This window comes from Ricinus communis, chromosome 4, assembly GCF_019578655.1.
Source record: "Ricinus communis isolate WT05 ecotype wild-type chromosome 4, ASM1957865v1, whole genome shotgun sequence".
In the NCBI taxonomy this organism is placed as follows: Eukaryota; Viridiplantae; Streptophyta; class Magnoliopsida; order Malpighiales; family Euphorbiaceae; genus Ricinus; species Ricinus communis.
Window position 1 is genome coordinate 30308461 of NC_063259.1, and position 26353 is coordinate 30334813.

Sequence of the window (26353 nt, forward strand, 5' to 3'; positions counted from 1 at the left end):
CATACATCAGCAAATCTCTTTCTGCTTTCAGTTGATATTGCTGCTTCACAGCATAATACATTTCCATCATCCGAAGTGCATGCCACATTCCCTTGAGGATTGGAATTCTTTAAACTCCAACAATCCTTCTTCAAGTGACCTTTCTTACCACAATTGTAGCATTTATAATTCTTCTTACTCTTTGATTTTGATCTACCATGATTGTGACTCCCACTTGGACCACGTTCTGTTGATCTCCCTTTCATCACCATTAAGGCTTCCACTTGTTGTGAACTTGCCTGCTTGTCTTCCTTGTTTCTTCACCGATTTTCTTCTTCAAGAATAGCGGCTGCTATATCATCAAAGACTAGAATTTGGTATGACATTATTTGTCAAACTGATGATGAGTTGATCATACGAATCGGGTAGACTTTGGAGTAGAAGTTCGCACGTTCTTGTGACTCTATTTTATAGCCCAACGATGTGAGTTGAGAAAATAGAGTATTCAAGACATTAAGATGCTCACATCAAGTAGATTCCGACATTCTTAAGGTGTAAAGTTTCCTCTTAAGGAAAATTTTGTTGTATAATGACTTAGTCTCGTATACCAGTGAGGTGGTCCCAAATCTCCTTTCGTTTTCTTTTCTTCTATCTTGGACAAGATCCCATCTGCAAGTGCTAGATGAAGGTTTGCAATAGCATTCCCATCCATCTCGTTCCACTTATTATCATCTGTGAGTGTTGTCGGTCGTTCACTGATAGCCGCAAGACAATTGTCTTTTCTCAATACAGCCTTTATCTTTAATTTCCACAGTGAGAAATTACTCCCGTTGAACTTTTCAATCTCAAATTTTGCCGCCATTGCTTCTATCACAAACGGTGCGTTTTAACTTGTAAAATGAACCGCGGTGAATGAACACAACTCACTAGGTAAGTTCCGGGAAAGGCGGAGGGTCACAAGCGGACCTCTTAAATACCAATCTCCTTGAAGCGAACCTTCCTAGATTGTAAGTATTCTTACTACTCCACACAAGCTCTTTTGCACCAAAGAAAACCTCAAACTCCTGTGAAAGATCAGGTTGAGCTGCAATCACAAAATTTTAAGGAATTTCTTACCAACCAGGTGCTCTAATACCAATTGTAGAAAAATATGAACCTGATAGAGCAAAATCACAGCTAATAATTTGAGAAAATAAAGATAAAGAAAGACAAAATACACAATAGAACACACAGATATACGTGGAAAACCCCTAAACAAATTAGGGTAAAAACCACGGGCAATGATAGAAGAATTTTACTATAAGAAAAAATAATAGGAGTTACAAACTCTCTATTTATAAAAGAGAAAACATTAAAATTCTCTCTTTATAATAGGAGAAAAATAATTGCTTAACTCTCTAATATTTTTCTTTTATTTTAGGATACTTTAATAACAATGTGAGACTTTTATTATATAGGCTTGGAAAGTACCTCCACATTGTTAATTTAGCAATGTGGGAGAAAATGCTCATCAAATATCAACACTGGATGTGTGTGGACAGCTGGTATTAAGCCATGTTATCAGAAATCCGCCAGCAAGCGTGGAGTTTCTGCCACGTATATAGGTGTTCAAAATGCCAGCTAAGCCACGTCATTAGAACTGCCAGATAAATACTAACGTTCATAAAGTTCTGCGTGTTGACAACGTTGGCTGCAGCTCTCTCATCTCTCTAACAAACGACCAAAAGCCATCAGCTCGCACTCGGAGCAATAAAGAGACCGGCGAAGACATCTAAAATGGTGCCTCTTTACCTTAATTCGTGGGTTTCAGAATCATAACCTGTACATTGATGTGTACTTTTATCGTTCTGGGTAGTCTGCTGTTGGTGCCACTATCAGAATTTCATGCTTAGTTATGTATGTTACAAGTAACTGTATTTTTTGTTTTCTTGAATTTGCTTCAATTTCAACTGAGATTCTTCTTATGACAGAAATAAATAAACGAAGTATCCCAATCTATTGATTGATTCAGTTCTTTATGACAATACAATTGCCTTCAGTGAGGCCCTAGGTTGTGCTTGAGATTTATGTTTGGCCAGCCAATCTGATTGAAACATTTTTCTTTTTCAAGTGCCTAAACAGAAAGCTGATTTGGGAGTTTATAGGTTGGGGATTATTTCATATTGTTTCTGAGAAAGACTTTAAAGACAATGGAGGTGGTTTAGGTATGTGAGTAGGAGGAGTAAGTTGTTGAATATAAGCGTAGCCGTTCATGTATGCGCAAACAGGCTTGTCATCTACCTACATAATCATTTTTGACTTTGCGACGTGAGGTGGAGCTCAAACTATTTTATTCTCAGATGCATTTTTCACTCGTTACTATTGGCTCCGAAACGGCGTTTGGGCTTGCATTGCGCGGGTGATCATGGAATTGTTGGAGTCAGGAATACGAAATTGATGTTTATAATTGTACGGTTCTTTGTCAATAATGTCTATAAGATTTAGATTATCTGTAAACAGCTGCACTGCAGGTTTACATACTGTTGCTGGCACAAAACAAAGAGTCAGGTGGCATATTATGGACCCATTTGTCAATGTTTTTCTATTTTTTAATTTAATTGTTACATGTTCAGTGTTAACTGTTATATATATGTATTCTAGAAAGCGGAAAGGAATGTCAAATTACAGATGACGTGACGTCAAAAATAATTAATCGCTGCCAATTTTGCATGACATAGACAGGAGATGGGATAGAGGTAACTATATCAACCCCTTTCGTTACCAACCCATTATCATTGGTATCTGCATATATTTTCACAGTGGCTGTGCTTCACATTGCGTTGGTTTATTCAGAAAGCACCATGTGGATGCGGGCAAGCAATCTTATTGCATGAGTTGTAATTCTACCTCTCCATTTTAAACTATGAACAACGGGAAAAAGAATTGAACTCCTTTGCCCCAACCCCTCTCCTTCAGGGCACAGAGAAGGGTGCTGTGGAAACAAGAAGCAGAATTTCTTTCAAGAATTATTGATATACATACCCTGATTTTGAGATGATAACTTGACAGAATTCTTCTCTTTAAGATTAACCTTTTTTCTCAGTATTCTTCTTTTTTAAGCTGTATTTCTTTATTCTTCTTTTTTCCTTCTTTTGCATGATGCATTTGTTGAAAAGTGAAACCTAGGCTTTTAGGTTAATTCATTCTAGTTTGCTGCAGGTCTCATTGGTCTTCTTGGTAAATATGTGATAGAAATGGTTCAGCAAGTAGCCATTTCACTAAGTTTCTAGCTATACCTGTTCCTGGTATGACTCATGCATATGCTCGCTCGCTCGCTCGCATGCTTCGATGTGTATTTGCATTCAAAGTTGCACCCATGCACAGGATTTTGCGCGAGTTCATTCAGCTGTTTGAAAGAATTTGCTGGTTTCAATATTGAGTTGTCTTTTTCGTTTTCATCTTTTCCCCACAGGGAATTCACAGTGGTATCAAATTTAATACTGGAATGATTTCCTGTAAATTACAATATTAGTGTCACTAAGGTTTTGGCATACATCGTCGATTTTGCAGACAGTAACATAACTGAAGCAAGCTCACAAGCTACTGATGCCAAGTTGGAGAGGAAACTATGGGATTTCAGCTTAGAATTGATCAACAGATGCAATGTCCGTATATAGAAGCCGAAGTAGCTAATGAATATGAACAGTAGCGGACAGTTCACTGTACACTATTATAGTGGCTTTTTTTATTTTGGTAGTGTTTTCTATCAAGCTAGATTATCTTTTTTCTGAGATGAGGAATTTTCTCAATCTATGCTAACCAAACCTGCAAAGCATAGTCATCTCCAACTTGTATAGATTGAAAATTATGTCTCATCAGAAATCCATGAACCGCCGTCCCCAAGGTTACAAAATAATAGATTAGATTTCTTTTTTGAATTAACTCAAGTGGTAATGTACACAACAAATCAGCTCGAACACAGGATACAAGGGCAGTTAATCTGAGCTGGCATGACCATCAAAGGGCACAGATGCACAGGCTCAGCAAAATCCAAGATTGCTTCATACACAAATTGCTAACCTCAATTCAGTTCTCCATATACTGTACAGCAGTCTCAGATCCCGAAAAAGTAGTCCAAAAGCTAATAATTCCCCACGGACTCGAATTAAATTCTTGTTTTTCTTCTATGCCATGGTCTAAAAGAATGTACAGTTCTCACTGCTTTGAATATTTTCATACTGAAGGAACTGCCATGCATACAGAGATGCCCAGAACCCCAAATCCCTGGGAAATTAGATCTCGCTTATCTTGATTCAGTCAACCACTTAAAGATTTATGCACTTTGATTTTATGCAAGTAGATGCCAAGTACTACAACAGCTAGTTTCTTATTTGCTAGGAAGCGAGTTCCATTCACTGGTGCAGCGGAGCAGCCACTTCCAGAATCTGCATTAGCTTAGCATGGTCATCTATGATATGACTGCATAAAGCCAGCCACTACGACCTAGCTCCACCCAGGACATTTCTCTGTGCGCCACTCTTTCTTTGGGCCTTAGCCTTTTCCACAGTTTTCTTTCTGAACCCTGATTGCAATTCCTAGCTTCCTCAGCAGTTAATCTCGGGACTATCAATGTAGAAGAAAAAAGATCTAGAAAGCTTGCTCCGTCAGGTGGTCCACAAAATTCTCAAAGTTATAGACCAGTGGTTCGATTGGGCAAAGAAGAGCGGGGGCTTAGATCCAGGGATGGATTCATCTTCACATGATCCCTTAAGAGCTGCTGAGACACACGATCAGCCAAGACCGATTGTCCATCATAAAGTTCTCCATAAGCAGGCCTTCCAAGTTGCTTTCCTAAAACATCATTTTCACAGGGAACCAGTTCAGAGAATATGTGAGACCCTGGCTGCATTCCTCGAAAAAGATCTGGATTAGAATCGTGGTAAGAGAGGCCATTGATGTAGATACCATTTGAGGGCTTTGGCAAGCTTCCAAAACCCTCCTGCAAATAAACTGACTGTTTCAAGTGATTGAATGGAATAGCACCACTGCCACCTGTAAGAGGAGTGGATGAGCCTGACATGGTCCGTGGACTAGATATAGGTGAAGGGGACATTCTCTGCGGCGACCTTGAATGTAATAGAGGGCTTCCAATTGGTGAGACAGGACATGATATGTTCCGCGGAATATGGATTTCACTACAGGTCATAGAATTGATATCAGGGGCATAAGCTAATGATGACGACAACCACAGCAAAACATCAAGGGGAAAGACAAGGGTGGAAACCTGGCATGGGGACTTGTTTTCAGAACTCTAGATGAATGAACTGCAAGCCTCTCTGAATCTGAAGAGGTAAAATTCCTTGCTTGACTAATGCCCTGAAGCACATAGCAACAGTTAAAACATCTAATGGATGCTGAATAAGAGAGAGATAAAGGATACCATGAAAAGTAACCTCGTTAAGGACCCATAAAGACATGAGCACAGTATCATACTTAAGAACCCATAAAAACATGCGCAGTATACCGTAAATTAAAAAAAAAAAAAGGTAAGTTGCCAAAATATCAGACATGGTTACTAAACCTAAAACAAATTATCGAACGTAGAAAAAATAGTTATATTCAAAAAGAAGCAAACTACTAACATCCTGCTGCAGCTACAAGCCAATTTGAGTGGCCACAACCACCAAACGAAGTCTTTACTACAAGTCATAGGTCAGCTACACATTATGCTTTTCTCTCATCTTAGGCTACATGAACTTCTTACATATGCATATGATTATGAAGATGGAAGCGAAGAAATTATCTGTCAAACTATATAACGCAACAGCAGAATAGAGGAGCGGTGAGCAGCAGATTTCATCCTACATAAATATCCTCTTCACCACACATCGTGGATGTACTTCTATACCAAACTTCTTTCCACATTAAAAAAAAAAAAGATAAAAAAATAAAGAACACTGGATGAAACAATAAAACTTTAGACACAAACATAAAATAATTACTGAAAGAAGGAAAAGAATAACTGCCAATGCCATGCACAATATCTGTATCAAGAAACTATTTTCCAATGGTACAAACATATTAGGCAGTAAGAGATATAAAAGGAACAGAATTAACAAAAAAATACCAGAGCTTTCACCCCATTTGTAACTACAGGGGCTTGTTCCATAGGTTCGATGCCTGAAATAGGTCTTTCCAAAGGTGCAGCAGATTTCACAAAAGGATGTTCCAAAAGCTGTGCAGCAGTGGGCCGATGTAGCGGATTGCGTTGCAAGCATTGCCTTACAAAATCCTTGCCCTCGTCAGAGAGGTGATCTGGAATTGCTGGGAGATCCTTGCTATTTCCAATCTTAAACATTGCAGCAACCTTTAAGGTCATAAAATTGCCAAAATCAGATAACTAGAAGAATGAACAAACTAGGTAAATCTGTGTCAACCATTAAAGCTACCAAAAGTTCAAATCTTCATGACTCACCCCTTCAAATTGGCTCCAAGGAGGTTTTGTTGTAGCCATTTCCAGAACAGTACATCCAAGACTCCATATGTCCACAGCAAGGTTGCAGCCATTTGAATTTTTTATAACCTATAAAATAGAAAGGATAATTGATACATCATATGATGTGCGATATGGTAAAAGACATTAAGGATGTAAATGTCCAACAAGAAAATACTCTGACCTCAGGAGCCATCCAGTAAGGGCTTCCCTTGAATGAAAGTGGGCATGATTGTCCAGTGATCTGCGAAGCAGAGACTAGGTAAGCTGAGCAAAAAGGACTTCATCATGTGACTACACAGTAATAGTCAAGCCATAATTGTGCATAAGATAGGTAACCAACTAGGAAGAAGCCCCTTAGAAGAAGCCCCTTAGAAGAAGCATGCTGTCCCACATAAAACATCATTTGCTCCTAGTGCATGTGCGGAGAGCATGTAAACTTAATAAATCAGTCTCCACATGGTAAATTTGTTAAGTAATTATGATCAAGTTTATAAAACATCATAGGCACCATTCAAGTGGTTATGTCACTATTTCACATGCAGTAGTTTATTTTCTATCAACTTTGTCCATACTTACATGCTTTGCCATACCAAAGTCGGCCAATTTAACACGACCATTTGGATCCACAAGTATGTTTGCGCCTTTAATATCTCTGTACAGAAAAAGCAGTGTAAGAACATGAAAAATGCCAAATCTAAGCTATTTAATTGTTCTCAGTAAGCAGATGACATGAATAACTTAATTCACCTATGGACAGTGCTTTTAGAGTGTAAAAATGCAAGTCCTGACAAGATTTGCTGAGTATAACTACGAATTGCTAGTTCACCCAACTCCCCATACTCTTGAAGAAGTTTGTATATGGATCCACCAGATACATACTCCAAGTAGATATAAAGTCTATCACCAACCTGCTCAGGAAATATTCAGAGATATATTAGCAGAAATAACTTAAATTTTCACAATGCATGAGTGCTGATGCCAAATTACCAGCTTGATGTGCTAGATAGAATAGATGAGTCAAGTGACCAAATATTTAGTTCCCACAAGATCCTTTAGATTTTTAATTACTGATTGAGTATCCTCAGATAAATACAGTTTAAAAATTTGGTAACCAAAGATTATAAAATATCAGATAAATATAAAAAGGAAATAAATTATAGCAGGCATTACAATAAGAAAAGAATGACAGGCACAACACATACCGTCTCAGACCCATAGTATTGCACAATGTTTGGATGCCGTAAACGGCTCAGCAGAGCAATTTCCTAAAAAAGAAAGCAGAAATATGAACTCTCCAAGATACTCAAGACACCAACCAAATACGGGGGAAAAAATAAAGAAAAAGTTATAGAGCAACAAACTTCCAAGCCTTCTGTTAGAAAGCTTACCTGCATCAACTGCTTAGCACTTTCCTTTGACTTGGCATCATCTGAAAACAACGTCACTTCCTTCATAGCACACATTTCGCCACTTTCACTAAGCAATAGAAAATAGAAAAGATATCCGATAGTAAATTATAACCAACATTCGAAAGCCTATTAATGGTCTGAGACATCATTTAGGAAAAGGGTCAATCAATCACGCAACAATGCAAGATAAGGAAGCCCATCTAACTGGTGATTCTCTACGTTGACATACATCAGTCTCAACTACTCAACAAAGTCCTGGGCTAAAATTGTAGACAAGATAGCAAATACATAAGACAGACAGTGGGGTATTAGACGTAAGTGTTGACATGCATAAGAGTATGAAAATAGTTAACATAGACAAATTCAAGCATCTATTTATACCTGTTAAAACCTACATAAACATGTCCAAATGTGCCTCTACCCAGCAGCTTTCCCTTTTTCCAGCGTGATCCAGGGCTTATTGGATTTTCTGCCCTTCCAGGACTTCGTGGTACAGAAGGAGATGCTGCTGCTGAATTTGAGTGTGAAAAAGGAGAGGAACTTGAAACTGACACAGGAGGAAGTGGTAACCGGTGGCTTTGTTGTTTCCCATCATCAGGCCAGCTTGCCTGTGACTCAATGGTTGCCCCTCCTGCTCGAGGATGAATTGGTGTGACAGCACCGCTTTGAACTCTTGAGCTGGGGCCAGGACTAGTCATTCTAGGACTAGGTATCGGAGAACATTCAGGACTACCCCTACTTTGTTGCCAGAGTAATTGTCCTGACATATCGCCTCCCATTGAATTATGCCCAGAATTATAACCTGAACCAGGACTAGAGCAGTGGCCAGATCCTAGTAAACAGACATCAGTATAGGGCTTCCCTGCCCAGAAAGCAGAATTTATGACTTGTTCAGTGCCAAATGCTCTCATTGGACTTCTAGAAGGACTTGACATGGAGCTGTCTGGGGCACTGCAGAAAGCACCGTGATGTGGAACCTGTAAATTCGGCACGTGACTGCCTAGAGGTCTCCGTTTGGGTGATGTAGGGGATGTATGATTACCAATAGAAATGTTAGCTGGCTTTTTTGACTCTCTAGAATTTATTTGAGTGGCAGTACAAGAGTGATCCTTGAGCATCACACTTCAGAAAAAATTGGAGTACATGAATCAGGGACAAGAATCAAGTATGGGAGCAGATAGTAGCAAATATTTTATATGAACTAATAACAAGCATGCTCACCTGGAGGAATTGCTAGCAGTAGTTCTATTCCCCTGATCATAATCAGTTGCCTGGGGACTACGGTGACTTGAGTCAGCAGGATCATCACTATCAATGGAGCTCTCGCTAGAAACTGAAGCAGTGGCCAAATCTCCATCTACATCTGTTGCATTTGCTCTACTGCGGATACATCCTGGTTTTGGGAGAGGCAGAAACAATGACTTTGAGCCTTTTTCCAATTTCGACTTTGTTGACATGCCAATTCCGGAGTCCGTTCGTCCCACAGTACCAGGGTGCACACCAGGAAGAGGAAGGGGTTGGGCATGGGGCCTCTCAGCAAAACTTTGACATCTTGCAACATGATTTTTTGAAGGTGAGGGAGATCTTGATTCTGCTCGAGATTGAGAGCCTAACTCTGAAATGGTATCACTGCAGCGTCTTCGTGAACCTCCTGACCTACCACTTGTTTTACTCTCAGTTGGAGTCTTAAATCTTCGGTGCAATGTGTCAATGAAACTTTCCTTGCTTGCTTTCTTCTTCACTTCTTTGGATGATGATTTACCCCACCATGAAGGCATGTTTTCTAAATTTAGGATGTGAAGTCGCTATACACAATTCTCCTAAAGTAATCCCATCCCAATATTAAAAATAATGAAGTGACACCACTTTATGAAGCTTTCAGGCACATATATGAGTTCAGTAATGAGGTCCAATGCTGAAAGTGTTTGAAGAAATTCACAGCAGCGCTATTCAACAAAATATCCTCAGGCGAGATTCAGTTGATAAAACCTGCAGAATTTTTATAAAAAAAAAAAAAAAAAATCTATATTTTTAATTCATCTGCTTAATCAATAAATTCATAGCAAGCATCAAAGGACACAGAGTAATTCGCAAACTTTCACCAGAAACATTTCATATGATAATTTGTTATGGATTTTACACTTAAAAACCAAAATAAAGTTAGGAAGCAATACTTAAAACTAAGAGAAAGTGACTTTCACTAACCTTACATTTTTCAATTTCTCTCCTTTTCTTCAATTTACTTAAGAACCAAACAAACAGTTACGATCTCAATTTGACGAAGACACACAACATTTCTAAACAGATCTAAATACAAAATAACTTAAAAAGAAAAGAAAAAAAAAAAAGAGAATAACAACAACAATCAACAAAACTAACTTATCTGTTAAATGAGCTAGGTAAGCGAAACAAATTTAACAAAAACACTTACTTGACGTACTTGAAGCTGTGAAGCTACACTAGTGCAGTAATTGAAGAGCACAAATCGACAGAATGATTAAAAGAAGAAAAATCCTGCAAGTTAGTTAGTGCAAGAACACAACCAAAACCCTAGACATCTAGTACTGATGAAACAAGTGATTAGATTTTTTTAATTTGAGAATTTTATTTTTTTCGTGTAGAGATCGCGTAGAGAGAGATTGATAGAAATGTTTAGATAGAGAGAAAAAAAAAAAAAAGAAATTAGAAAGAAGAGAGAGGATGTCTGAGCTAAGACATGATTTTGTTTGTCTTAATTTTCCAATATTCTAATAAAAAAAATTTCAAATATATTTATATATTTTTTTAATATGAAAATAAATATGTTGGAGCAGGAAATCTGAAAGAAACTAAATTAAATTAATTGCATCCATTTAATCAACGTGTTACTTTACATGTATGAATACAATTACAAATCCTTTTGAATTTTATAATTTGATAAGGTCAGCTTTATTTTATTATTTACTCACATACAAATTATATGTATTTATTTGAAAAGTCTTTGATTTAGATATATGATACTGAGAGTTAGTGAAGAAAGTGATTGGTACCATACTACATAAGTATTTATTTATTTCTGTAAAAGAACTGAAAATGAATGAGTTTTACATTACGAACAAAAAGAATGATTTGACTTTGAAAATAATAATAATAATAGGAAGGAGATTAATTTTGAATTCATAAATAATTAATGCATGGAAATTTGAGGCAGTTAATAAATAAATTAAAAGGGAAGGAAAAGGTAAAGAAAGAGAGAAGGGGTAATGGAAATTGACTTCCAAGTCTAATAGAGGACCGAAATTGAAGAATTTTGCCATCCCTTTTATACACGAACATATAACTTGTTTCCTTTACTTTTTTATTATTAATTTTCATGGCATTGCCATTGCCATTGCCAATAACCTGGCATTTTGAAAATGGTCGTCCTTTCAGTCATGCATGGTCAAAATTGGATCTTTTCATTTTTCTTTTTCTTGGAAAACCCCATAATTAGTCTTAAAAGACTTTTGTGTTTTGTTTAGGCCCATCAATTTTAATTCGGTTTTATCTTCTAATTCTGTATTTTGGTATGACCTGATTCAGTGTGCCTACGTCGGACGCCGTCTGAGACGTGTGGGGATGGAATTTATTGTTAAGATAGTCACTTTTTCGTATTTTGCTGATTGGGTAATAAATTTTGTTTGTAAAATTAAAATCTTTGTTTAAGCTTTTAAACCTGTTGTGTTACTTCACAACTTTATTCTTTTCTGCCCAAAATTAAGTCCTTTTTTTATAAGTTGAAAATTTATTAAATTCTTAAGAATAGAAAATTATTTTCTTTTTTTTTATTATATTTAATTTCTTAGTTATTTTTAATTTATTTAAATTTAAAAAGTCAAAGAAGAAAGCACATGCTTCTAAAAGGTGTGCTGTGTATTTAAGAAAAACTGAAGTATGAATATATTAAAAAATTGTATAAACCGATACATATTAAATCTGAAATTATGAGGACAAATAACAAAGTTTATGGTTTAATCGAGAAAATAAACTAAATTTCAGGAGTTTAAAAATATATTTTAATTTCTAATGTTTTATTATGCTTTTTGCAATGATATTAAGAGTTTTTAATTATATTTAAAATAGATAGGTTTTGTGTATTAAAGGTTACCGTATTATTGATGGGTCTGCCATTATTGATATTTAATATTAGAAATTATTCATCATTTTTTTAGTTTTTATTTTTATTTTTATTTTCACTTGAATGCAGTTCTATAATTCTTCTTTTATGGAATAATTAATTTTACTTAAAAAATATAACTTTTAATAAATAAATACATTTAAAAAATCTATAAAGTTAATTTATAATTAACATATTAATAACTATTAAAATAAAAAATTTAATCTCCAATAATACAATTATCAAAAATTGATAAAATAAATTAAACACGTGAACAAGTTTAAGCCAAATATATTTTTAATACGTGATTAGACGTTGAAAGAAATTTGTTAGTAATTGGTAGAATAAAGTGATTGTTTTTTTAATGATTATTTATTGTTGCAATTTGTTGGGAGGGGTCCAACCCACTTGGAATTTTGGCAGACTAAAGGAGAACCGATATGAAATATTATAAACATTTTTAGCGTTGCACTTAAACATTACTTTATGTCACTTTCATTTTAATAATTACAAATTAAAAAGGGTATGCATCGATTTTGAATGGATGTAAACTTTTAGCTAACATAATGAATAAAAAGAGTTAAATTTGTATATGGACAATATGTAATTGATCATTGTTTTTCTTTGGCAATAATACAATTGCAATATGATATAATAACAAAAATAATATATAAAACTGCTAATAATTATTAAATATGCTATTAGATTTTTTTAATTAAAAATATAAATACATAAATTTAATGTAGATTTAAAATAAAGCTGATGTAATTGTGGTTGGAATGAATTTTAATTTGGTATTTGAATTAATGATGTGATTTTGTTTTATATAAGGCATATTTATGTTTCTGTCTGCAAGTGTTTGTGGAAAATAGGGAAAATCCTTTCTTAAAATATAAGTGATAGACTAAAAAGATTGAAATTCAAGAAAAAGGAGCATCCAAAAAAGATAGACAAACGTCACAGGAAGATGATATCGTATTCATAGGCACGTGAGAAAGGTGAGAGTGCTGTAGTAATAGGAAACGGGAGGGGATGCACCAGGACCAGCAGCAGGCCACTAGTGGGCTCCTCAGATTTAACCACACCGCACCGCACCCCTCTTATGTTTTGTCTCAAATCGCCTAATTGACTATTACTTATGCTTCAACGTCAACACATGTGAGTATACTTCTGTTACCTCTCTAAAAGATTATTCATGTTGCTTCCATTAATTTAATCAATTTGAAATTTTAATTACAAAAGTAAAAGTTATTCTGCTTAATAATATACTGAACAGAAGGGAAAATAAAAACTGACCGATTTATTAATTATAAATAAATAACAATTTTCGGATAATTAACTGAATAAATATCAAAAACTGAAATTGGACTAATTTCTTAAGAGGAAATGGAAACCAAATCAACTATTTTACTTAATTTTGTGTTTTTTTTTTTTTTTTATTATTCGTTTGATGGGTTTTCTTGTCACCCTTGTTAATTAGGCTTCAAGTGGTCGAAGTAGGAATTCCCACACAGCAGCTCTAACAGACACCATTTCATTTCAAGACCAGTTTTTAAAATAAATTAGTAAGATTCTGTCAAATAATGTTTTTTTTTTATATATAATTGAAAAATTAAATAATTAAAATGAAATAAATTCAGAATTTCATAACTAAAATGAGCTCAAGTGAAAAATATAATCATCCCTGGGCCAGCAACAGTGACTATAATAGTGGACGGAACTCCAATTTTAAGATGGCTCCAGAAAGACAAATTGTGAGCAAAGGTTGGAGCACGGCGAGCCTGCTCACACACTGTCATGTTGGCAGATGAGCCCACTAGTGATAGGTTACCATCGACAGTGCTAACCCAGGCTAATATCAGCCATGTCTTCTTCGCATATCCTGGTGAAATACCTGCAGCTGACGTTGCGATGCTCTTCCCAAGCAATACAACTGAAACAAAATAAAAATGTTGTTAGACATCAAGCTGTAGCTACGAGAATCATTTAATAGACAAGGAACTTACCAGTTGTTTACATTTGAGACACAGTTTGACAGCATAATAATGATGAGTGCAAGAATTGCTACTCCACTGACATGCTTTATTTGTGCATAAGGCTCCATTAATTCCCATAAATAGTTTGGAATTCCGGTTTTCTCGAACCCATCAATTGTCATGAACATCCCACAGAAGAAAACTAAAAGAGAATAGGATACCTGTTCAGAATAAGAGAAGTCATATTCAATGTTCCTGATTTCTAGTTTTCCAGCATACATTCAAAGAAAAATAAGGCAATAACCCAAGGTTGGCTCAGCTGGTAAGGGCGTCTGCTCATCTTTTTCTTGACCAGAGTTTTAATTTTGGAGCAAGTAAACTTAGTACAATAAGAAAAAGCTGACCTCTGATACCCTTTACCGCCTAAAAGAAAAAAATAAGAGAGAGGTATAAAGATAATGTGTGGTGAAGTTACCCTCTCAAGTGATGGCTGCGCATCCTTGAAATCGAGAACCAGAAGAGCAAGTGCAGCAGTGATTGCAGTCCATGAAATATTCGTGCTTATAATCAAAGCAATCAACATTATTGGTGTTACTAGATAAACACAGGATTTCCACAATATGCTTTTCCATTTTGAAGCTAAAAATGAATTTCCTGAACATTCCATGCCATCAGGAATCCTGAGTACTTCACTCTCACCAACATTACTCCGATGTCTAAAATTGCCATTAATAACCGAGTTCTGAGGTACAAGGAGAGCTTTGCATATCCAATCCAGCGGTCATCTCTTGGAGATTTAAGTACGTAAAGTTTACTTGCTCGTCTCGCTTTGCATATCCAATAACTTGTCTCGCTTTCAGCTACAATTTCAGCATATGCATCTTCTCCATCCTTATGAAAAGATAATTGTGGCCAGTGCACGCAGAGGAGAAATAAAGAATTCAAAACAAATCCTACAGTTGCTGCAGGGACATTCCAACTAAGAAAGTCCAAAAAGAAAAGTCTCCATCTGAAGCTATAACTAGATTTTGAGGATTGACAATGGGAGTTGCTGAAGATCCAATGTTTGCACTTGAGGCAATGGCGAGTAGGAAAAGTTGAGGAGGGAGGTTATTTTGTCTTGCAATTTTGAGGACAAGCTCGGTCAAGGCAATACTTCATTGGTGAAGAGAGCACTAGTAATGGCAGATACTAAGCAAACCCGAAAAATCAAATCTTTAGCTCCTTGGCTCTTCCATGAGAGTAACTTCACTAAGTACTCAAATGTATCTGCTCTTTCAAGATAAACACTGACCACCATAGTTCCGAAAAGAAGAGCGAGGATTGAAATATCAATCGAAGCATATGCTTCATCAGGGGATATGACCTGGAAAATAACCATAAGTACAGCACCTAAAAGAGAACCCGCTTCCTTCCAATGGGCAGAACTGGAATAGCAGGGAAAACTGCAAGAAGCTAGAATACTGCAAAGGCAAACAAGTCAGGAATCATTCTTACTAAAGGAGCCATTGCCATTTTCTATGCGGCTTTAACTAGCATGAGGACTAAATGTAGTGCCAATATGTTCAACTCTCTAATTCATAGAATACCATGCCCTGCTCCCTCCACCGAAGAAAGGACATGCCCCGGAAAAGAAAAAGAAAATCAAACATCAAAAGCCAGAAGATTGAGGCCATTACAAGATAAGTCTTTTCTATCCTTGCATCCTTAAAATAGCAATTATTTCGGGAAAAGGAAAGTTAAGCTAAGATCTTTGCCTACAACCCTGAATTATTTAATAGAAAAATGACACTGAGGAGAAACTCACTATGATGTCATGGTAAAATTGTATAATAACAGTTGTATGCAATGGAGGTTTGAGGAATCAAGGATCATAGCGCTGTTCTATAACGAGGTAAAATAAAGGGAATTAATACGTCAGTCTGTTTAAGTTTGGTCTGAAACTCAACTTTTGACAGGTGGTTCCAACAACTAGTTCGCATATATATATATATATATATATATATATATATGTATATATATAATACCCAAGCGACGAGGTAATATTTAAAAGGAAAAAATCCATGACACGGAATTACAGGAACTGGAAAGTAAATGACAAGAAAGAGCCATGGAAACAGGCCAGCAATGCCTCTGGAAAGGACCACAATTGGAAGTAGAGATATTTAGACGTTAATCTGTCTGCTATTTGACCCAATTTACAGAGAAAGATATATAAAAATACTCCTTAATTTACTTGAAATTCCATAACAGCTTTTGACACTGTTCTCTATTTATATAACTTCTGGTACATGCATGCCTAATTAGTTTAACAAGAGAAATAAGAAAGAAACTAGTTAGAAAAATGAATATGAAAGATACTACTATTAAGCTGTAACTAGTTCTATAAAATCAACATATTCAATTAGCAGCTGTTGGAATCTAACTTGCTGACTCAGCAAAGTTCGTTACAATTAATAGTGAATTTATAAACATTTGGCTCCAATAGCCATAAATGTGTTTGCTGGATGCAGCTCGAGAATTGTGTACTTGAGCTTGCTGATGCCTGTGTTATAGTTTGTTGTGGTTTCTTAACTTTGAATATTAGATATAAGAATGGCTGTTGCATTGTATCCCATAGAAATCACATCCAATATAAAACCCTCTCAGCAATGCAGCACCTATGTTAAAATCCTTTACAGTTTACAGAAGTCCTAATAAACATATATTTACTTTTATACGTGACATGATTTCTTTTAAAAGGAAAATCACTATAGCTTGGACAAACCAATAAAAACTGAAAACCAAATTTCGAAAAGGTAATTTCCGCAGAATAAATGGAGTCTAAAAGGTATTATATATTCTGAGTAGTGAGTGAGAATGGACGATTTTGTTTATGTTTCTTCTCTAGATCACATGTTATCTTATATACATATTGAACGTGAAACATCGGTTGCAACTTGCGTGGAGTAGCAAGGCGAAAACATAAATAATAACAAATAAATAATACGGCATAAGGAAAATGATTCCGACAGTTGAAAGAACATACACACCAATAGTTTCAGAGTCCTAAAACAGAAGAGGAATGATGAGTGTGATAACTCGTTAGAATATACGATAGTAAATGATGATGAAACAGTTATATATATAATATATGTTGAAAAACTAAACTTTTAATGTTTAAGTTATGAAGTTAAAGAGTTACTTATTAAATATGTAAGTTACATATATATTTATTAAGTGTATAACTTATGTATTAAGTGTAGGATGTTTAAGAGTTGTAGGTTATCAAAAAACTTCTTGGCTACTAAACTAATAAGTTTATATATATTTTTTTTGTAATTTCAATTCAACACAAGTGTGTTTATCCTTTCTTCTTCTTATTCTCTACAATAATATATACTTGGAAAAGAAGCAAAAACAATAAAAAGGTGATGATAATTAAATGTTTACAATGATGAAGCTAATTAATTATTAGATAATATATGGAAGAAGTAACTCCGAATTTGAGATATTATTAGATGATTATACCTGTTGTTGCTGCTACATTTGAAGTCAAAATTTGAGAGTATAAGAATGGTTCCTGCAATCCCACTAGCTAGCAATAGCATGCTTAATCTTTGAACTGTCTCTTTTCTTGAGCACTAAATTAGGATAAACCCCAAATTGATTAAACTCTTTGATGGATGGAGTGGTCTAATCAAGTCTTGAAAATATCACTCCATGTTTTATCTTGATATATAAAAAAAATGGTATATTTCAATTTATAGGGAAAATGAGTTTGTTAATTGTTTTTTCTTACTGAATTTTTGTATAGATGACGAAATAATCGAAATATCAATGTATTTTCTAAAATACCAAGATACATATAACATGTGTTTTTATATGGACCTTCACAATTTTACAACTAATTGAAAAGGGAGAAATAAAAGGAAATAAAGTCTCCCTTTGTCCCTACTCCAATTAAAGAGTCTAGACCATAAAGAACAAAGAAGTATCATCAGTAGCTCCACTAAAAACAGCCTACTACAATCTTTTGAAAGACTTGAATTTGAGAAAACCCAAATCATTAATTACAACCATGTTAATTGGCATTTATTAGACCTTCATAACCATTTGGCAGCTTACCCATCACATAATCATCATACTCTCTGAAATTCCGACAGGAAAAAAGAAGGATCCGTACCCAACAGGTTCTGAAGGGATCTTTTAATCTGATAGTTGATCTTTTAGTTCTTTATTTGTTTATTGGTGGGTATCATAGAGCTTTAGTAAATTAAATTCTTATTTTTAATTTGAAAGATTTTTTGAATAATTGCTCAATTGGTTTTGCAAGGGCGTCATCACTAATTGGCAAGATCAGAAATTCTTTTTACTTTGAAAATTGATTCAAATAGCGAGTTCAGATAAAAAGATGGTAGAACATGAATGTTCCTGATAAATAACCACAGGAAACACGAAAATAAGTGAGATTGTGTCCAAAAGGCTTAAAAATGTGCCTTTCTCAAAACCTACTTGCACATGGAAAACCATGTATAAGCCATCTCCACTCGTTTGGGTAGGGTGCTAATCTACATGATAAGTTAATTTGGTGGGTATTCTTAGACAAAATGGTCGCTGAACACAACATAGAATGAGATATTGCTTTCATTAACACGCAATCTTTTGTAGCAAAAAAAGATTTGTATGGAATATTGTTTACTGGAGCACGTTGGTATATATCATCTTATAAGTATCAAACCCACAGCAGTAACTATAACAGTAGAGGGAACCCCAAATTTAAGATGCTTCCAAAAAGTCAGGTTGTACCCAAGTTGTGGAGCACGCCGAGCCTGCTCGCATACTATCAAGTTGGCAGCTGAACCCAATAGCGAAAGGTTCCCGGCTACTGTACTCACCCAAGCTAAAACTAGCCATGCCTTTTTCTCATCGGCAGCAGAAATTGCTGCTGCTGAAGCTGCTATCCGTCCGCCGAGCAGCAGAACTGAGATGATGCAAACAAGTTAGACTTTAAGCAAGTGAAAAAGGTAATGCATAAAGCAATCAAATATTCATGTTATCATTTATTTCATACTCAGTCTCAGCCAGGATGTCAGTAATTTATCAATTAATGAGTAAAAAGTTCCACAGCACCTTGAGGCCTTACTGGTGATGAATTATTAGATCCTCAAAAAACTTTAAAGAGGAATTTATCCTTTGCAAGCAAGGACATGACGCAAAACCTTATTGCAGATACCTACGTACCCGCTCTGTTTAGACACTATACTTTTACAGGAAATTTTGCCAACTACTTTGGCTTCACAATGTCAAAACTGAGATTATCATTATAAACCCCCCAAAAAAATAAAATTTGTAACCTAATTATGTACGTTTCCCTATAGCATCTTGCTATCTTGAGATCTGAAACTGAGAATTCGGATTAATTCCCAACATGAAGTTTCACATTGAAAACTTAGAACCACGACTTTTGCTGCAAAATAAATAAGTGCAGTGCTTGACATACCAGTTGGCACATTTGAGGCCAAATTTGACAGAACAAGTATAACTCCAGCAAGAACTGATATTCCTGCAGCATTATCTATCTTTGCATGAGGCTCCATGAAGTCCCACAATGCGCTTGGAATTCCAGTTTTGTTAAAGCCATCAACCGTGATAAACATTCCACAAAAGAAAATTAAAAGTGAATAGGACACCTGGCCAAAGAAGAGAAAACAATAAACCTTTTAACATCATATTTCCTCTTGTAACACTTTTGTTAGTTACAAAAAAAAAAGGATTAAAGAAAAAAGTTCAAAGAAAGAAAAGAAAAGAAAAAAAAGCGCTGTCATCACAAATTTCACCTTTTCAAGGCATGGCCGAGCATCCTTGAAATCAAGAACAACCAGAGCAAGTGCAGCAGTAATTGCAGACCATGACATGTTCAGACCCATAAGCAAAGCAACCAGCATAGCAATGGTAATAAGGTAAACACATGATTTCCACAACATCCTTTTCCATTTTGTGGAAAAATCTCCCTTTCCTCCTGGCAATTGCTCAGCAGATGCATCTTTCAACCTATCCATTGATGGTACCCTCAACCTATCCATCGATGCTGCCTTCAACCAATCCATTGAAGCTATCCTCTTTGGAAGAGCAGTGTCCTCCCTTCTCTGAGAAGATCCATCAGCTGTTACCTCTTTTGATGCATTTGAACTCCTTGCAGACTCGTATGTACTGCAAGAGACACTGTGGATTTCATTCTCAGCAGGATTTATTCGGTTTCTTAGTGTCTCAGCATAGTTTATTTGGCCGTTCATATTAGGGGAGCTTTGCATGTTGACGGACTCCAACCTAAAGTTCCCTTCTTGAGAATTTAAAGATGCCGAATGTGACATAGTAGCTGGCGAAAACCGATGAAAACTAACATCATCATCTGCAACAACTTCTGATGTGGCATCTTCTTCATCCTTTTGAGTTGAAGATAACAACCTCCAGTACATAAACATAAGAGCTGTAATATTCACAACAATCCCTACAAGCATTGCAGGGAGAACTCCAAAGAGAAATTTTCCAAAAGAAAGCTTACTCTGAACAGCTATAACCAAGTTTTGGGGGTTGCCAATTGGTGTAGCAGAAGACCCAATATTTGCACTTGAGGCAAGGGCAAGTAGGAATGGATGAGGAGGAAGATTATGTTGCCTAGCAATTTTCAGTACGAATTCAGTCAAAACCACACAAGACGTGTCATTAGTGAAAAGAGCACTTGAAATTGCAGAAATCAGGCAAATTCGACAAAGCAAGTCCTTGGGTCCCTTGCTTTTCCATGAGAGCAACTTACCTAAGTATTTGAACATATCTGCTCTCTCGAGATAAACACTGACAACCATTGTTCCAAAGAGAAGACCAAGAATTGGGAGATCAATTGCAGCATACGCTTGATCTGGGGTTAGGACTTGGAAAATAACCATAAGCATAGCTCCCAAGAGGGACCCTGCTGTTCTCCCAACAGGTAAAAAAGGGACAGCAGGAAAAACTGCCAATATCCAGAATATTGCAAAGGCAATTGAACCTAGAACTACTTTTGGAGTGGAAGCCAGTGCCATTTCTTTTGCTCTTCCTTAGTCTTTATATCATAAATATCAAAACTTTATCTAGTAAAACTCCAGTTGATAGCAACCCATTTCGTAGAAAACTGATACTGTAACCACTAGATGGTCCGGTCCTGAAAATATCGCACATGAAACTGTAAGTTATGGAGCTGAAAAGGGTCTGAAGTTATAGTAACCAAACAGCTGAGGTGCAAATAGTAGTCGGACAACAAGTTCAAATACCAAAGATTTGCAACCCAATAGTCAACATGGAAATGGCAGGTCTAGAAAGTTGCACAAATCCCGAAATTCTTATATGTTTTAGTCCTTTTGAAAGAAAAACTAAGAAGTCGATCAGCATAAAGCTCTATAAATCAATAACTTTTGCAATTATCCGATATTCAAAACTAATGGAACGGACAACAATTTCAGTAGGTGGAGTAGAGTGCTAATTCAATGGTTTTTCTCTTTGAAAATTCTGAGCCGCATCTCAAGCAATCTGGAAAAAACCAATAATACTCCCCAGAATCAAATAAATAAAAGGTTGGAGAGCGATAAAGAGAGCCAGTCAGAAAAGGGATACCATTTTTAGAAATACAATTTTGAGTGATGAGTACATAACCCCAACAAGAAAACCAACCCAATACAGCCAAATGCAAAAAGCTTTGTCGTTTTTTAATCTATACCGAATTCAGGATAGAAACACATAACCTCACCTTAGCAGAGCTGATAGTTTAAACCAAAGAAACAGAGTGGCAGTTGAGAGTCTTTATAAAGGCAGAAACACCAATAAAGAAAACCTTCTTTAGCAGTGGATGATGCTTTTTAGATTCAGTTCAATCACTTTTTGTGATTTTAGATCAGTCAATATGTAAGTGTGAGTTTTAAGTGGAGTTTCCTTGTCTTACCACCTGTCATCAGAGGAGGAGAACTTTTTCAAGAAGACAGATCATCCCACATGCCTCTCTTTCTATTTTATTTGCAAAAGTCCAAATTTCTTAAGTGCTTATCTTAAATATTTTGATATTAAACAATATTTTTCAATTTCTGATAATGATTATGTGATTTTTTTCTCCTTTTTCCTTTGTTAATTGATGCTGGAAATAGTCTAAATCAATTTCTGATAACGATTATGTGAAGAGAGAAGTTTGTCAAGTGTTTTCAAAAATAAAAAATTACGGCGTGTGTCACAATTATTAACTAAAGAGATTGAATCTGGTAAGAGGAGAAGAAGGTGTCCTTTATAAGGAAATTAAGGCGGTTCCACTTTCACTTCGTTTTGTTAACAACAAAAGTCAAATCTTTGTTTTTATATTTTTATTAAGGTTGTTTAACTATGTCATTATCTACTTAACATAAGTGATTACGTAAGTGAACATAGCATTAGAATCAGCAAACACTAAATACGTTCTACAACCCAACTAACTATAACTATAATAACTAAGCTGGCTACATGGTTGGTTGGCTCAACTGATTTAATTTTGTGACCCATACTTATCATATTATTAATTCAGAGCATTCTTCGTTTTCTTCCTTCTGCTGGCACAAGCGGACATCTCAATACCCATATAGATACTAATTTGTATAGAATCGAAGCTTGACCATAGAGATTAATTACGTGATGAGCACGAAACAAATGTTACATGGGAGGAACAAGATTACATTACAAATACCTATTTTTCTTCCCTTTTTGAAATATATTTAACTGTACATATCGCTATTGTATATGCTTTTGGTGAACTGGCATAAATGCTCCAATATTGTTTTTGGTTTTACTAAGCCGAAATCTTTTAGTGATGATTTTATTTTATTTTTTTCTCTTTTTTGTAGTTGAGAACTTTAATTGTTCAGTTATATATTTTTGCAGGAAATATAATATTAGATTCGGGATGCACATGGACAGGAGGAGACATGAGTCAATTTCTGGTTTCTATTAAATATGGACTCCATTCTGCAATTAATTGTTATTCTTTCAATTTCTGAAATTCGCTGACTCGAAGAAGCCTTGAAGCTTTAGTGGGTTCACCACCATTTTGTAATTTCTGATGCTCCTCTCTTTTCTTTTCTTTTTTTAAATTTATTATGAAATAAGTGTTTCGGCTTGATTCAGACAATAATGCCTGAGCCATGTTAAATTATCCAAAAATCTTAATATTCCATGACCGTTATATTTCACTTAAGAATATAATATTTATGCCAATAAAAGGATGTTAAATAATTCACAGTAATTGGTTCAAAAGAAAATAATAATTGACATTAAAAAATCATTTTACGTTATAAACCAAAACAAACAAACAAACAAAAAATTTCTTTATGCAAGACCATTTCTAATATATTACTAAATCATAAAATAGTATTCAAATACACTCTTTATTTTTAAATATAAAATAGAAAATTATAGAAAGCTAAATTTTATTTTCTACTCCATATTTAATAAATATACTATAAATTTCTACATATTTGACTTAATTAATATTTATAATTTTAATTTTTTTATTGATAAAATTAAAAAAATTAAAATTATTTTATATTTATAAAAATAAAATAAAATATAAAGAGTCTGTAAATATTATAGTATAAATAATTCTCTTTAAAATAAAAAAAATATCATTAAAAATGGTGTAAGCTTATAAAAATCAATTTGAGTTGCTGTGCCTACCTAACTCCACGTAATCAGATAATAATGTTTAGGAGCTAATATGCAGATTTAGATATTAATATATTACCGACTTTTGTTATTTATTCCTCCAGCCTCTACTATTGGAAGATAACGAAAAGAAACATTAATTATTGAGCTAATTTAGTCAACAAGATTTCGAAACTTAAGTAGAGAAACCCAAGTTGAGTACATCTTAATTACTTAGATTTCATTTATTTTTACTTTGCAAGTTCAAATTTATTTGAAAGCATAAGCATGTTAGGAAATCTATTATGATTGATTTTAATAACTAATCTAATTTTAAATTTAAAACTAGTAGGCAGTGAAAAGTCTCTAATTAAAAATATAAGATGAAAAATTTAATAAAGCAAATTGTAAAGTATACTTTATTATTTTATAGCAATAAATATTACTAGGACCATCTTAAATTTATGTTGTTAATCAGAAGAACAATAAAAGTTTCATTATAATATTTATCACAGCAGATAATAATCAAGAATAATCGAAATATGAAATTGCACGTGGAATACAATAATTTCATTGTTTTATATTATTAATTGGCATATAATAATAATAATTAAGTTTTGCTGTCGGTGTCAGTTTCAGGTGGGCCAGCTGGAAATTGGCGGTGGGGCTGATATTTATTCCATTTGCGTCATTATAGAGTATAGTTATTGTTATTATTTTGATGTGATCGCTACGTGTACATGATATGGGTTTAAAAGACGAAGACCGAAGGCCCATTTCCATCAAAGCCATTGTTATTTGTTATGGGCTAACGATTTTATTGCCCATTATCACCTCCTACAGCTTTTATAGTGTATTGGGCCAGCCCAATAATCTGTGCTTACTTATGTGCTGTCTAATCTCCATTTGGTCGAGCTATGCAATTATAAACTAATCTCCATTTGAAGATTGTTCATTATTGTTAATGTTGAAATCTGAAATATATTTAGTTTGAAAATGATATTATTTTAGATTTTTATATACGTCACTCCTCAGAAATAATACCCTGAAGGAGTCAACAGAAAGATCTTTTCGGGTATAGGGGGAATAGTTTGATATTGGTCTCAGGCTGTTTCTTTTCTTTTCTGTCGGTTCATTTGCTAGGAAGCAGACGCAAGACTCGGCCCGTTACCTAACAAACGCTATTTCTCTTATCCTTTCCCAGCACCATCATCGCAATTCTCGGGGACATCGGATCGAACCATAAATGCCATTTCCTACCATATTCTTCTTCTGTTATTATATCATTTTTTAAGATATTCTTTTATAAAATTAATTTTTTTTTTATTGTAAAAGAAATCTTATAAAAACTGAAATTTCGATATATTTTTTATTTCTTAAAGCCAAATAATTTTATCATAAGAATTTATCTTATATAATAGGACTTAAATTTTATTTTTTACATATATAATAAATTCTTAATTTAACTTCCATATTTGGAGAGTAAAACTTTACTATTTATCTTGATTTTTAATTAATATACTTTAAATTTTTATATATTTTATAATTTCTATTTCTTTTTTATTAGCAAAAGCTAAAAAAGGAAAAGAAATTAAAATTAATACCGTTAATAATTATCGACAGAAAGTTTGATATTATTATTTGGGACTGTTTCAATTGACTCTATTGTTGTCATTGATATTATTATTTGGGAATGTGAAGAAATATTTGAAAAGTGAAAGGAAGTCTTTTAAAGTAGAAACTACTTGAATTGAGTCCATACCCTCTGCGTTATAAAGCAAAGACGCCCATCGAGTTGTTGACATAGCATACAGAACAAGTATGTATAGTGCATTTGCCTTTAATTTATACAAATTGATAAAAGAACTGCATTCCATCTGTTTGCTAAAAGTTCTGAGATTAGAAGAGCCCGTATTGCTCTCTGCAGAATCGTCGATTCTAAATGCATAAATTACCACAGCGTGATAACAATTGCTAATACATGCAAAGACGAAAATCTTAATATACATGCTAGGGTTCAAGGAACAGCGTCACATGAGCATGCATTTTCCTGTCTAGAAATCAAAGGTCGAGAACAGATTTCCAAACCCTTCTACGGCTCCCTAATCCCTAACTAAACCATATGTGCCGTGTTGTGAAGAGTGAACTACAGAAACTCCAAGCTGTCTTGGGCGTAACAATTTAAGCCATAGCGACAACTGTTGATGATGCATATGCAGATATGATTATCTAAATATATGTCACACTTTCTTGCCTAGGGCTCAAGATTAGCATTCTCTAGTAAGCAGTAACCCTCTAGAATAATCATTGATAAAAGTGCCCCCCTGTGTGTGTTCCCATTGGTCTAGCACACGCTTTCTACATGGCACCAAAAAACAAGTAGACAGAAAGCAGAAGCAGAAACATCTAAGAAAGGCGAACATGACAATCATCAACAACCTAAAACAACATATTAAATGGGTATTAATGGGGAAGCAAATAAGAAAATGAGCATTACCACTATGCATAGTTGTGCAAGTCTGGTTGTCAATTCGACAATTTCAACCAAGGTTGCAGGGAAGGCATTTGGTGGAGACCAACTGCATGTAGATTCTGATTGGCCTATAAATCAAACATTGAGCTGTAGCTGCCTGATGAAAATCTCACCTGAAAAGGCAGTAAGCCTGTGTAACACAATCCCCTGCCACAGATTAATGGATGGTGCACA

The 26353-nt window shown here is 34.8% G+C and overlaps 2 protein-coding genes, 1 long non-coding RNA gene and 1 pseudogene across 11 annotated transcripts; 1 reads left to right on the forward strand and 3 right to left on the reverse strand.

Annotated features, from left to right (window-relative positions):
* Positions 1-1568: 1568 nt before the first annotated feature.
* LOC125369725 lies at positions 1569-3749 on the forward strand. 6 transcript variants are annotated; one of them, XR_007215415.1, is made up of 3 exons: positions 1625-2526; positions 2620-3443; positions 3529-3749. It is a non-coding gene; the product is annotated as an uncharacterized LOC125369725 (long non-coding RNA). The 6 variants fall into 6 exon arrangements; XR_007215418.1 differs by having other exon boundaries at positions 2620-3263; XR_007215414.1 differs by having other exon boundaries at positions 1631-2526; positions 2620-2714; positions 2812-3749.
* Positions 3750-3863: 114 nt separating this feature from the next.
* Positions 3864-10556, reverse strand: LOC8280992 (mitogen-activated protein kinase kinase kinase YODA). Of its 3 annotated transcripts, none has more exons than XM_048372584.1 (12): positions 10304-10556; positions 9085-9852; positions 8245-8985; positions 7843-7930; positions 7657-7719; positions 7202-7362; positions 7031-7106; positions 6636-6695; positions 6434-6541; positions 6086-6325; positions 5243-5334; positions 3864-5153 (listed from the first exon to the last, which is right to left on the reverse strand). In XM_048372584.1, exons 2-12 carry the CDS (start codon positions 9639-9641, stop codon positions 4649-4651), a joined length of 2691 nt encoding a protein of 896 aa, XP_048228541.1. In that variant the 5' UTR covers positions 9642-9852; positions 10304-10556; the 3' UTR covers positions 3864-4648. The 3 variants fall into 3 exon arrangements, with proteins under 3 accessions (XP_048228541.1, XP_025012121.2, XP_048228542.1); XM_025156353.2 differs by having other exon boundaries at positions 10295-10556; XM_048372585.1 differs by lacking the exon at positions 10304-10556 and adding an exon at positions 10069-10266.
* Positions 10557-13391: 2835 nt separating this feature from the next.
* Positions 13392-15853, reverse strand: LOC8280991 (annotated as a pseudogene).
* A 2718-nt stretch (positions 15854-18571) lies between these two features.
* On the reverse strand, positions 18572-21968 carry LOC8277123 (silicon efflux transporter LSI2). 2 transcript variants are annotated; one of them, XM_015715715.3, is made up of 4 exons: positions 21737-21968; positions 19794-21154; positions 19457-19646; positions 18572-18937 (listed from the first exon to the last, which is right to left on the reverse strand). In XM_015715715.3, the coding sequence occupies exons 2-4, from the start codon at positions 21033-21035 to the stop codon at positions 18675-18677; spliced, it is 1695 nt and encodes a 564-aa protein (XP_015571201.1). In that variant the 5' UTR covers positions 21036-21154; positions 21737-21968; the 3' UTR covers positions 18572-18674. The 2 variants fall into 2 exon arrangements, with proteins under 2 accessions (XP_015571201.1, XP_002513676.1); XM_002513630.4 differs by lacking the exon at positions 21737-21968 and having other exon boundaries at positions 19794-21715.
* Between the last annotated feature and the right edge of the window lie 4385 nt (positions 21969-26353).

What these genes read in the sequence shown, in the direction of transcription:
- LOC8280992 (XM_048372584.1), bottom strand. Translation starts at nt 9,641, where the DNA reads ATGCCTTCATGGTGGGGTAAATCATCATCCAAAGAAGTGAAGAAGAAA. An exon ending in ACTGCTAGCAATTCCTCCAG is followed by an intron (nt 8,986 to 9,084) that starts GTGAGCATGCTT and finishes TTTTTTCTGAAG; the next exon opens with TGTGATGCTCAAGGATCACT. An exon ending in GTGCTAAGCAGTTGATGCAG is followed by an intron (nt 7,720 to 7,842) that starts GTAAGCTTTCTA and finishes TTTCTTTTTTAG; the next exon opens with GAAATTGCTCTGCTGAGCCG.
- LOC8277123 (XM_015715715.3), bottom strand. Translation starts at nt 21,035, where the DNA reads ATGGCACTGGCTTCCACTCCAAAAGTAGTTCTAGGTTCAATTGCCTTT. An exon ending in CTCGGCCATGCCTTGAAAAG is followed by an intron (nt 19,647 to 19,793) that starts GTGAAATTTGTG and finishes TTCTTTGGCCAG; the next exon opens with GTGTCCTATTCACTTTTAAT. An exon ending in GGCCTCAAATGTGCCAACTG is followed by an intron (nt 18,938 to 19,456) that starts GTATGTCAAGCA and finishes GCATCATCTCAG; the next exon opens with TTCTGCTGCTCGGCGGACGG.